This window comes from Sinocyclocheilus anshuiensis, unplaced genomic scaffold (genome assembly GCF_001515605.1).
Source record: "Sinocyclocheilus anshuiensis isolate Anshui unplaced genomic scaffold, SAMN03320099.WGS_v1.1 scaffold990, whole genome shotgun sequence".
Taxonomy (NCBI): domain Eukaryota; kingdom Metazoa; phylum Chordata; class Actinopteri; order Cypriniformes; family Cyprinidae; genus Sinocyclocheilus; species Sinocyclocheilus anshuiensis.
The window spans coordinates 1,642,255-1,654,168 of record NW_015539926.1 but is presented as its reverse complement, the minus strand read 5'-3'; the positions used below and the strand labels follow the sequence as shown (position 1 = coordinate 1,654,168).

Here is an 11,914-nt window from a genome sequence, read left to right as displayed (position 1 = left end):
GTTCTGTTATAATGCTACTCTGTGCAGTCGTCACCGGTCTATTAAAACACACAACATATTAAAGCGTCTTTGGTGTTTCCATGTTTTCTACAAAACAAAACCGGAAATCGAGGGGTTATGACGTCATTGGCAGGCGACACAATGACACTATGGACACGGTCTGTGTCACTATTTCCCTCTCATAGGCTCACTTCGATGCTGCGATGACGTCATCGCTTTGGGAACATCTTCGGTGTGACGAATGTCTGAAGCCCTTATACCATCACGCGAATTTATTGGCCAAATAGCGCTTAGCACCGCCCCCAATGCAAACGTAGGTGAGCTATATAGCGTGCTGCATGCTATTTCCATCAGATTTCATTTCCTTCAGGAAGTGAATCATCTGTCGCCCGTAGGAAAGCGTTATTTTATCGTGTTCTCAGCTAATTTGTTCTAAGAGCAGTTTACTCCTCTTCAGCGGACACGATGAGCTACAGGAGATGCATCGAGCCGTGTGACAGGTTCATCGCAGGAGGAGACACTCATGACAGGTGCGTACAATGTTTGGGCCTACAACACGCCCAAGCGGCGCTTAGCGGCCTCTCTTGATTGTCGACACTGTGATAGCCTACGGCTAAAAGCACTGCGCTCGAGGTTCGAGGCCTTCTCAAATAAAGTAGGCCTCGGGTCTAACCCCCGCTATCCCGTTTCTGCGGTTGCCACACGAGACGGTCGTTTGGGGTGACGCATGCGAGCCGAGGCGCTTAGAGGGCGAGTCAACGGAGCTGGACGAGGGAGAAGGCTTGACTCCAGAGGCCGTTAAAGAGCTCAGACGAGCTACTGACTTGGCGCTTAGGGCTACCAAGCACACAGCTCGGGCAGTGGGCAGGTCCATGGCAGGGTTAGTGTCAGCTGAGCGCCATCTTTGGCTCACTTTCACTGACATTAAGGAGAAGGACTTTTCTTTTGGACGTCCCCATCTGTTCGGAGATTCGGTCACTACGGTCGTGGAGAAGTTTCGAGCAGCGAAACAGCAGTCCGCCGCGTTTCGTCAGCTCATCCCGCGCAGGGCTAGGGAAGTAGAGCGTCAGCCACCTGCGGCTCGTTCACGCTCGTCCTCCTTACAGCGTCATGAGGCACAGCCACATGAGCCATCGCCTAAGTTACCCCCTCGTAAAGACTGGGGTCCTAGGTCTCGCCCACCGGCTTACGCACGGCAACGCAAGCGAGTGGACCTGAGTTCGACGGCAAAGCCCTCTCGTCCTCAGGCCCCTAATAGCAGTTCCTGATTCCTCTGCTCGTCTTCGGAGGCCAGGCCCTCCTTTAGAGAGAGTGTACGCCGCACAAGCGTATTCCTCTCTCGCTGTGGCCTCCTGACTCCGATCTTGACGGTCCCGCCACATATTGCGGCTCAGGCAGTCTTAGGTCGAGTCCTTACGACGAGCACCCTCTCAGATACTCTGCGCGTTCCAGCCTTCAGAGTTCGAAAGAAAGCCCAAGGCTCATGCGAGCATGGCCCGTTTATGACGGCCTCCAAAGCTCCCACTGTTGGGATCCAGTTTCGGAAAGGGCCACCTCCTTTCAGCGGGGTTCTCCCTACGACGGTACGTCCTGGGGACGCCTCGATTTTAAGTCAGGAGATCGTGTCACTCCTAGAGAAAGGGGCTATAGAGGAGATACTCCCCACTCAGATGGAGTCAGGCTTCTACAGCCGGTATTTTGTTGTGCCCAAGAAAGATGGTGGTTTACGTCCGATTTTGGACTTACGTCGTCTAAATCTTGTGCTCAGAGTGAGCAAGTTCAAGATGTTAACAGTGAAGTCCATTCTGTCTCAGGTCCAATCCGGAGATTGGTTTGTGACCATCGATCTAAAGGATGCATACTTTCACATCCAGATCGTCAGGAGGCACAGGAAGTTCCTCAGGTTTGCTTTCGAGGGCAAAGCATACCAATACTGTGTTCTTCCGTTCGGACTAGCTTTGGCTCCTCGAACGTTTACCAAATGTATGGACGCAGCTCTGGCACCGTTGCGGCTCCAGGGCGTCCGAATCTTGGAACTACCTGGACGATTGGCTAATATTAGCCCAATCCCAGGATCAGGCAAGGATACATCGAGATTTGGTACTCAATCATCTGAGGAGCCTAGGGTTACGGACAAACCTTCAAAAGAGTGTCCTGCTGCCTTGTCAGCATTGTCATCCGCTTCGCAGAATTACGGTGACACGCAGGGGCTTTCGTACTCTAAGCCCGTGGATGAGACCCCAGTTCCTTCTGGGGGGGGTTCAGATGGGGACGTTGTGTTGCCGCAAGACGGTCACGACGGACACGTCCCTCACGGGCTGGGGAGCTGTCCATCAAGGACGTCCAGTCGGTCCAGTTCACTGCCCTATAGGTTCAGTACTGGAGTTTCTTCAGAGTCGTTTTTCTGAAGGGGTTACCCCCGCCACTCTTAAAGTGTACGTGGCGGCCATATCGGCAGGACATGCACTCGTAGGAGGTGCTTCGGTTGGTCGTCACACCCTGGTGTCACGTTTTATGCAGGGTTCGAGACGGCTTAGGCCTTTCCGCCCAGCCCGAGTTCCTTCTTGGGACTTATCGATTGTGTTGGAGGGCCTGACAGGCCATCCCTTTGAACCGATGGAGTCTGTGTCAGAGAAGCTCTTGACCCTCAAGACGATTCTTTTGGTGGCTTTATCCTCCCTTAAGAGAGTAGGGGATCTGCAGGCTCTATCCGTCAGTCCTTCATGTATGGACTTTGCCCCGGGGCTGGTTAAAGTCTTTTTGTGACCTAGGCCTGATTATGTTCGGAAGGTTGCTTCGACTCCGTTTCGTTTTCAACAAGTGGTTTTGGAGGCTTTTTCCCCAGTTGAAGAGGGGTCAGTTAGCGTTTTACAGTCTGGACGTGAGGATGGCTCCTGGCTCCCGGGTCTTATCCGCTTGAGCAGACGCTTTCCTCGGTCTTCCAGCTATCTAAGGTACGTCAGGCGTTATGGTATAGCGTTCCCAAAGCGATGATGTCATCGCAGCATGAAAGTGAGCCTATGAGAGGGAACATCTCGGTTATGTATGTAACCTTGGTTCCCTGAATAGGGGAACGAGATGCTGCGATGCTCGGCCGTTCCGTACCTTGATAGCGCTTCTTCGGAAATCAGTGAAATCTGATGGAAATAGCACGCAGCACGCTATATAGCTCACCTACGTGTGCATTGGGGGCGGTGCTAAGCGCTATTTGGCCAATAAATTGGCGCGATGGTATAAGGGCTTCAGACATTCGTCACACCGAAGGTGTTCCCAAAGCGATGACGTCATCGCAGCATCTCGTTCCCCTATTCAGGGAACCAAGGTTACATACGTAACCGAGATGTTAAAATTGCTTATTTCTCTGGATTTAAACATTCTTTGAAACATTTGGGATAAAGTATACAAGTCAGCAAAATATATAACACTGTTTTAGTAGTTTTGGGATATTTTAATAAAAAAATCTTACATATTGTGCCTTGAATTCTGCAAAGTTTATGTGGTTATAATTCAATTCAAAAGACGACTTCAAAAGTACCAAGAGACATTAGGCCCCATGGCCAAAAACACCCACAAGGCACCTTTCCACACTTTTTTTTTCTTTTTTACACATTTGGCAATTTTATCTAACGTGACTTATGTTGCATTAAATGTACACATTTTTATCAGCTCATGCATTCCCTGGGAATTGAACTCACAACCTTGGCATTGCTATCAGCATGCTTTTACTCTGAGCTACAGGAATGCATTTTCCCCAATATAGCACCATGTTGCTCTTCTGTCAGACATGGCAACACAAGCTGGAGAACAGGCTTAGAGTCACAGCACCCGTCCCGTCCTGCTGGTGGATCCTCTTACAGGGATAAACCCACAGGATAAGATGCTGATATCTAAAGAAGACAGAGGCTCAAATACACACTAAACCCCAAAACAGCAGCACAGCAGGTGCTTGTATTCAATTAGAAAACAGAGAGTTGGACGGTATGAACATTTATTTCTGGAAATTAATTACAAAGTCTTCAAATACCAGTGAACCAGCAGATTTTGGTAAACAAGTTCGCAAATCTGTTTATATTCCTCTCAAGAACAAGATACAGGGCTTTGGATGATTATTATTATTATTATTATAGTGGAATAATTGTCTGTTATTCTGCTAAAGGATAACAAGACAAGGTTAAAATCTACCGCTGTGAATGATTATTACATCTTGAGCCTTACAGACCACAGTTTGGCATCTATATGTACATGAATTTTGGATGAGAAATGTCACATGAAAGAGACAAAAGCTCAAAGTTAGTGTTTGAGGAAGTAGGAACCAACCAGAACACATAACAGGAAATGACAGTGCCAAAAACCTTCAAGATCATCTTAAAGGGATAGTTCACCCAAAAATGAAGATTCAGACACACCCTTGCGTCATTCCAAATGCAGAACAGAAAAGACGATGTGTTTATCCATACACTGAAAGTCAATGGGGTCCAAAACAACTTTTGTTTGGACCCCATTGACTATCATTGCACAGACAAACAAAAACATACATTTTTAAAATATCTTCACTCAAACTGGCTTGGAACGAAATAAGGGTGAGAAATTGATGAATAATGGGTGTACTATCCCTTTAACCACAACTGATTTTAATACATAGTGGATGCCTAAACTTACAGAACTGCTGTTAGTGTTTCATTAAGACATTAAACACAAGATGCATATGTGCTTTAGCCCTTTGCTGGTGAAACAAAATGAGTGACAGACACACACACACACACACACACACACACACACACACACAGAGAAAGCAGTTCATTACATTACACAGATTGGATCAAGGCAAGGCTTTGCCATTTTAATAAATAAGTTGAAAATAAGCATAAGCACAACTAATAAAGGTTGGAGAAGTGGGAACTACGCGTCCCCTAATCTCTGCCGTCCCCTTTTCTCTCTTTGCAGTCAGCAGTGGAGGACTGGTGTTATTGTAGAGCAGTAATATACGCCCTTATACGAGTGCAATGCTTGTCAACATCATCGTCAAGATTACAATCATTACAGTCATTATCCACTACAACATCACTAGTATCAGCACAAATGCATTCTTAGATTAGTAAATGTCAAAGAAAAAAGGGACAGGGAAGTTTGTAACTTTTTTCATGAGTTCCTCTACTTCATTTAGTCCCCATTTTGTTTTCCAACCGCTCCTAGACACAGCAGACTACCTGTTGTGGAAATACGCACGCATAAAACATGACTTCCTGTAAAGAGAATGAAGGGATATAGAAGAACGTCACATATAGAAGACAATGTGGCGAAACATGAAGAGTATTATGTGCTCTACAGGATGATTACAGTGCAATGAGTCAGACGTATGAGCAAAAAGGTTGTCTGTATTCGTTTTTACGGACCAAATAACAAACCTTCCTTCTACAATGAAAGCCTAAAAAGGAGTTTTCTTCTTAAATAAGCACTGGCCTACAGTTTAAAAGCTTCAACAGTATTAGTATTACTTGTCACACCTGTAAACGTTTGTCTCCTAAACTGTCGAGAAGTTACAAAGACTCAGCTGCAGCGTCTCACGTGTTCCAGAACGTATTCTGGGAAGTGCAAACTACACACTTGCAGTCCATCCAGTTTGCAAGGCATCCTGGGATACTCGTCCTCTTTCCATTTGTTCTCCTCTGGGTCAAATGAGAGGATAGAGTCGCTGTAATGACCGTTGTAGCAAAGTCCTCCAAGCACCATGATCTGTTCGTCCAACACTGCCACTCCGTGTCCGCTGCGTCCTATAGGCATAGAGGCCAAAATAGTCCACTCGTCGGTCTCTGGGTCGTACACTTCCGTCGAAGGGCAGCCCTGGGACTCGAAAGAGGCACGCAGTATCACACACACCCCGCCGAACACGTACAGCTTCCCATTGTGGGAGATCATCTTATGGAAGCAACGAGCGTAGTTCATTTTTGACTTGTTCTCCCAGCAGTTGGTGAGGATAGGCGTTCGCCGCATACGGTGTTCGGACGTTCCCTCCCGTCCCGGGTCAAAAACGCATACTTGTTTTGAGGTGGAAGAGGAGGTGATGCCGCCAGTGATATACAACTTCCCGTTGAGCACGGTTCCTTCGTGGCCGTACTTGTTTACAGGGTACGGGTCTACAAACTCCCACTTGTCCTCAACAATGTCATAACGCTCCGTAGAATAGAACGTCTCATCGCGAGTGCGGCCGGCGACGGCGTAAATATACTTCCCGATGACGCCGACCGCAAACTCTGATCTGGGAACGGACATGTCGGCCATGCGTAGCCAGGAGTTCTGTCTGGGATCGTAGCGGTAGACCTTAGAAGAAGCGTGGAATTCTCCATCTGGGCCTAGTTCTTCACCACCCAACAGGAAAGCGAAGTTGTTGACGATGGCCAGGCAATCGGGCCGGAGCGGCACCTGAGGGCCTTCTAGTTCCCACCACACTTTGGGCCGGTGCAAGAGGAGGATCTTGCTGTTGACCATGCTGTGGCCAATCATTCCACGGAATACAGCAGTCTGGGGTCTCACGGATCTGATGCGGTTGGACTTGGTTTCCGCCAGCGGTTGTTCGTTCACTTGATGGAAGTAGCTGAGTGCCTGGTCTACTTCTAGTCTCAGTTGGCGGGAATAACGGTAGAACTCTGATGTCTTCACCTGTGCAAGCAGAAAGAAACAGATAAAGGTCAATGACATGACACTTTATAAATACACTACCGTTCAAATATTTGGGGTTAGTAAGACGTTTTTGAAAGACGTCTCTTATGCTCGTCAATGCTGCATTTAATTTATCAAAATGCAGTAAAAACAGTAATATTGTAACAGTATTACAATTTAAAATAACTGTTTTCTATTTTAATTTTATTTTAAAATGTAATTTATTCCTGTGATGGCAAAGCTGAATTTTCAGCAGCCATTATTTCAGTGAGCATGATCCTTCAGAAATCATTCACATATGTTGATTTGGTGCTCAGGAAACATTTAAAATGCTTATTATTCGAAAAACTTCTGTTTGCCAAACAAAAATTAATGCATAAAAAAATTAGTTATATCAGAGAGGACCCCGGCAGATCCTCATGACTGGGTCATATAATATGTTTCTTAAAGGGATAGTTCACCTGAAAATGAAAATTCTGTCATTAATTTCTCACCCTTATGTCATTCCAAACCCCTAAGACCTTTGTTCGTCTTTGGAACACAAATAAAGTTATTTTTGATGAAATCCGAGAGCTTTCTGACCCTGCATAGACAGCAATGGAACTACCACGTTCAAGGCCCCTAAAGGTAGTAAAGTACATTGTTAAAATAGTCCAGAAGAACTAGAACAATAGTTTTTACTTTAGTGGTTAGACCACTATTTTTCTTGAAAATAGTATAAATGTTTTCAGAAAACCACATGTAATCAAACAATTTGGCAAACATTTAAAACCAGATTTTTAAATGATTTCTCTTTTTCTGTTGTGTTCTCTCTTATCTGTCAATGACACATAAGGAACAAGGAAGCACTTTTACCTTTTCAAAGACATTGGCAGGGGTCATGAGGCAAAAGCGCAGGTTCTGCACGACCGCATCCGTATGTCTCCAGCGCCGCCGGTCATGTCTCAGCCAGGCCTGCACCGCCTCGTACAGCTCAATTTCCGGAAATCGACTCAGCTGGTCACTATCCAGATATGCCATCAACTTCTCCAAACTCAGATAAGATAGGAAGTCCGGTCGTGCCATCAAGGGCACAAAGTTCTCCAGCAGAAACGCGTCAAGCTGCTCCTGCACGCCTTCCACGCCGACACTAAAGTCTTCCAGCAAGCGCATGACCTCAGCACAGTTCTCCAAGCAGATCTTGGCCAGCAGGAAGGAGCAGCAGAACTCTACAGCCTCGGCGAGTTGCACGTACATGGCAGCCTGCAGGATCTCCTGCACCGAGAGCATGCTCAACTCCAAAGAACCGTAGTACATGAAGCGAAGGACGTGACCAAACCCGGCTGCCGTCAACCCCTTCATGTGAATCTTATCCTGGTCACGTTCCCGCATATCGGCCGTGAACATGACCCGGAAATAGTCGCTTTGCGTTGCTAACAGAGCCTTGTGCGCCTGGAAGTGGTGCTCCTCGATGAGCAGAGTGACATCGAGCAGCAGTCGCTCCTCATACAAGGCTCTGAAGCCCGACGACACACTGCCGTCATGCCCTTGCGAAAGGTACACCTCCACATCCCCCGCCATTAGGCACCTGCAGAGACACAAACGCTCTTATAAATGACATGTCAAGACGAGTCGATATGTTCCAATTCAGCAGGTCATCTCTGCAAGATTGGGAAGACAATAACTGTGATGTAGAGACAGACATTTTACAGCTTTCTCTCAGGTATCTGATAGAAATAAGACTTATTTGTCTCATCTCGGAGTTGGAAATCAAACAAAAGGATGGGAAAAGCCTCTTAAAGGGACAGTTCACCCAAAAATGAAAACTTATTTTGAAACACAAAAGAAGCTATTTTGAAAAATTTGTCCACAAAATTAAAATTAGTGGGGTCCACATTAATGTTATTTGATAGACAAAAACTAGTAAGTCGTAGAATGAAAATGAGTCAAACACCATTTAAAAGTTTGGGTTCAGTTTGATTTTTTTTAATTAATATTATGAAATTTCTATTTATCATAAAATCCTAAAAAAAAATGGATCTCTGTTTCCACAAAAATATAAAGCAGCACAACTGTTTATAACATTGATAATAATAAGAAATGCTTCTTGAGCACCAAATCAGCAAATTAGAATGATTTCTGAAGGATCATGTGACACTGAAAACCACAGTAATGGCTGCTGATAATTCAGCTTTGCAATTACAGGAATAAAATACATTTTAAAATATATATTTTTAAAAATTTTAATTGTAATAAAAAATGTAAATTGTAATATTTCACAGTATTACTGTTTTTACTGTAATTTAGATCAAATAAGCTTTGGTGAGCATAAGAGATTTCTTTCAAAAACAACAACAAAAAAAATCATACCGACCCCAAACTGTAGCATAAATGATGAGAAGATTTTCATTTTGGGGCGAACAATTGCTTTAAAACAAGATACAATTAAGCATAATTACATGATCATTGAACTAAACAGCATCTCCTCAAGCTCTTTATCACTATTTGTATTTTAGTGAATAATAGTTGGTGAAAAACATGCCAGATTTAATAAAGCTTCTGGAAGGACTTCAAGAACTTTCACACCTCAGCACTTCAGTTTCTGCTGCTGAAAGCCAAACTCTAATCTCAAAGCTCCCCAACACACACTCCCCCTCTACTGCACACATACACACCCAGCACACTCACCTCTGATTGGCCACGGGCATGTCACAGGTGGGTGTCCGAGCCAATCAGAGGACAGTACCTCTTGTGTCCGTAGGAAATTAAATTCTGAAGATATTCACCTAAATGACAAATCGAACAAGCCCCAAATCATTAAAATAACGTGAAAATTACCAACAGACTAAAATACTAAAGATGCACCATTTCAATGTCCCACTGTGTGCAAACAGGAAACAACTACTTATAAATGGAGGCAGAATTTGATAGACTATTTTGACAAAAATATATCCCGGCTTGCATATTGAAACTACACCATATTTGTGCACCGATGCTGTAATTTTTTCATATAAAATTGAGATGAAATAGCAGGTTATGTGGCTTGTAGAGGGTGATGATTTTCTGATATTACCTTTTAGAGGCCTCCTGGCCAACTGTCGGCTTCACTGCGCTGAAGGGACGTTCACATTTCCTTTGCTTATATTTGCCCTGCTCTAAAAAGAGATGACATCCACACGCTGATAAATAGACAGGTATTCTTTCATTTCTGTGTTATTATTATGTAATTTCCCCATTGTTAACACACACTTGAAAATGTTCTGCTAAAGAGTTAAAAAAGAACATATCAAATGTTACTCATTCAGAAAACACAGAGCAACATCTGATATGGTGTATAAAAAATGTTTGGGCTTTTTTTAGTGCAAGTCTGAACAAGTGCATATATATGAGGACAAAACAAACGTTTTGAGATTGTCACATATATTAATTTTCACAAAGTCTGCTGCTACAGTGTTTTTAGATCTTTTTGTCAGATGTTACTATGGTATACTGAAGTATAATTACAAGAATTTCATAAGTGTCAAAGGCTTTTATTGACAATTACAATAAGTTTATGCAATGACCCTTCTTTTTCAAGACCTCTGCAATTCGCCCTGGCATGCTGTCAATCAACTTCTGGGCCACATCCTGACTGATGGCAGCCCATTCTTGCATAATCAATGCTTGGAGTTTGTCAGAATTTGTGGGTTTTTGTTTGTCTACCCTCCTCTTGAGGACTGACCACAAGATCTCAATGGGATTAAAGTCTGGGGAGTTTCCTGGCCATGGACTCAAAATTTCGATGTTTTGTTCCCCAAGCCACTTAGTTATCATTTTGCCTTATGGCAAGGTGCTCCAGCATGCTGGAAAAGGCATTGTTCATCACCAAACTGTTCTTGGACGGTTGGGAGAGGTTGCTCTCGGTGGATGTTTTTGTACCGTTCTTTATTCATGGCTGTGTTCTTAGGCAAAACTGTGAGTGAGCCCACTCCCTTGGCTGAGAAGCAACCCCACACATGAATGGTCTCAGGATGCTTTACTGTTGGCATGACACAGGACTGATGGTTGCGCTCACCTTTTCTTCTCCGGACAAGCTTTATTCCGGATGCCCCAAACAATCAGAAAGGGGAATCATCAGAGAAAATTACTTTACCCCAGTCTTCAGCAATCCAATCCCTGTACCTTTTGGAGAATATCAGTCTGTCCCTGATGTTTTTCCTGGAGAGAAGTGGGCTCTTTGATGCCACCAGGCCATCCTCCAAAAGTCTTGGCCTCACTGCGTGCAGATGCACTCGCACCTGCCTGCTGCCATTCCTGAGCAAGCTCTGCAATGTTGGTGCCCCGATCCTGCAGCCGAATCAACTTTAGGAGAGAGGCCACTAGGTGGTACTGTGTATGTGCCGAACTCGTCCATCCGTGCTCATCCGCGGTTGAGTACAGCCGTGGCCCAAAGTTTTGAGAATGACACAAATATTAATTTTCACAAAGTCTGCTGCTACAGTGTTTTTAGATCTTTTTGTCAGATGTTACTATGGTATACTGAAGTATAATTACAAGAATTTCATAAGTGTCAAAGGCTTTTATTGACAATTACAATAAGTTTATGCAATGACCCTTCTTTTTCAAGACCTCTGCAATTCGCCCTGGCATGCTGTCAATCAACTTCTGGGCCACATCCTGACTGATGGCAGGCCATTCTTGCATAATCAATGCTTGGAGTTTGTCAGAATTTGTGGGTTTTTGTTTGTCTACCCTCCTCTTGAGGACTGACCACAAGATCTCAATGGGATTAAAGTCTGGGGAGTTTCCTGGCCATGGACTCAAAATTTCGATGTTTTGTTCCCCAAGCCACTTAGTTATCATTTTGCCTTATGGCAAGGTGCTCCAGCATGCTGGAAAAGGCATTGTTCATCACCAAACTGTTCTTGGACGGTTGGGAGAGGTTGCTCTCGGTGGATGTTTTTGTACCGTTCTTTATTCATGGCTGTGTTCTTAGGCAAAACTGTGAGTGAGCCCACTCCCTTGGCTGAGAAGCAACCCCACACATGAATGGTCTCAGGATGCTTTACTGTTGGCATGACACAGGACTGATGGTTGCGCTCACCTTTTCTTCTCCGGACAAGCTTTATTCTGGATGCCCCAAGCAATCAGAAAGGGGAATCATCAGAGAAAATTACTTTACCCCAGTCTTCAGCAATCCAATCCCTGTACCTTTTGGAGAATATCAGTCTGTCCCTGATGTTTTTCCTGGAGAGAAGTGGGTTCTTTGCTGCCCTTCTTGACACCAGGCCATCCTCCA

General features: G+C 44.6%; 1 protein-coding gene across 2 annotated transcripts in view; it reads right to left on the bottom strand.

Moving 5' to 3' along the window:
- Positions 1-4,559: 4,559 nt before the first annotated feature.
- klhl15 (kelch-like family member 15) overlaps positions 4,560-11,914 on the bottom strand; it is a 23,439-nt gene continuing 16,084 nt past the window's right edge. The window contains exons 1-4 of one of the 2 annotated variants that reach the window (XM_016483820.1): positions 9,710-9,789; positions 9,325-9,422; positions 7,513-8,224; positions 4,560-6,657 (exon numbers count right to left, since the gene is read on the bottom strand). In XM_016483820.1, coding sequence (XP_016339306.1) covers positions 5,548-6,657; positions 7,513-8,224; positions 9,325-9,344 — 1,842 coding nt within the window. In that variant the 5' untranslated portion in view covers positions 9,345-9,422; positions 9,710-9,789 and the 3' untranslated portion in view covers positions 4,560-5,547. Of the gene's footprint in view, positions 6,658-7,512; positions 8,225-9,324; positions 9,423-9,709; positions 9,792-11,914 lie in introns of those variants that run through there. The other variant, XM_016483819.1, reaches the window with a different exon arrangement.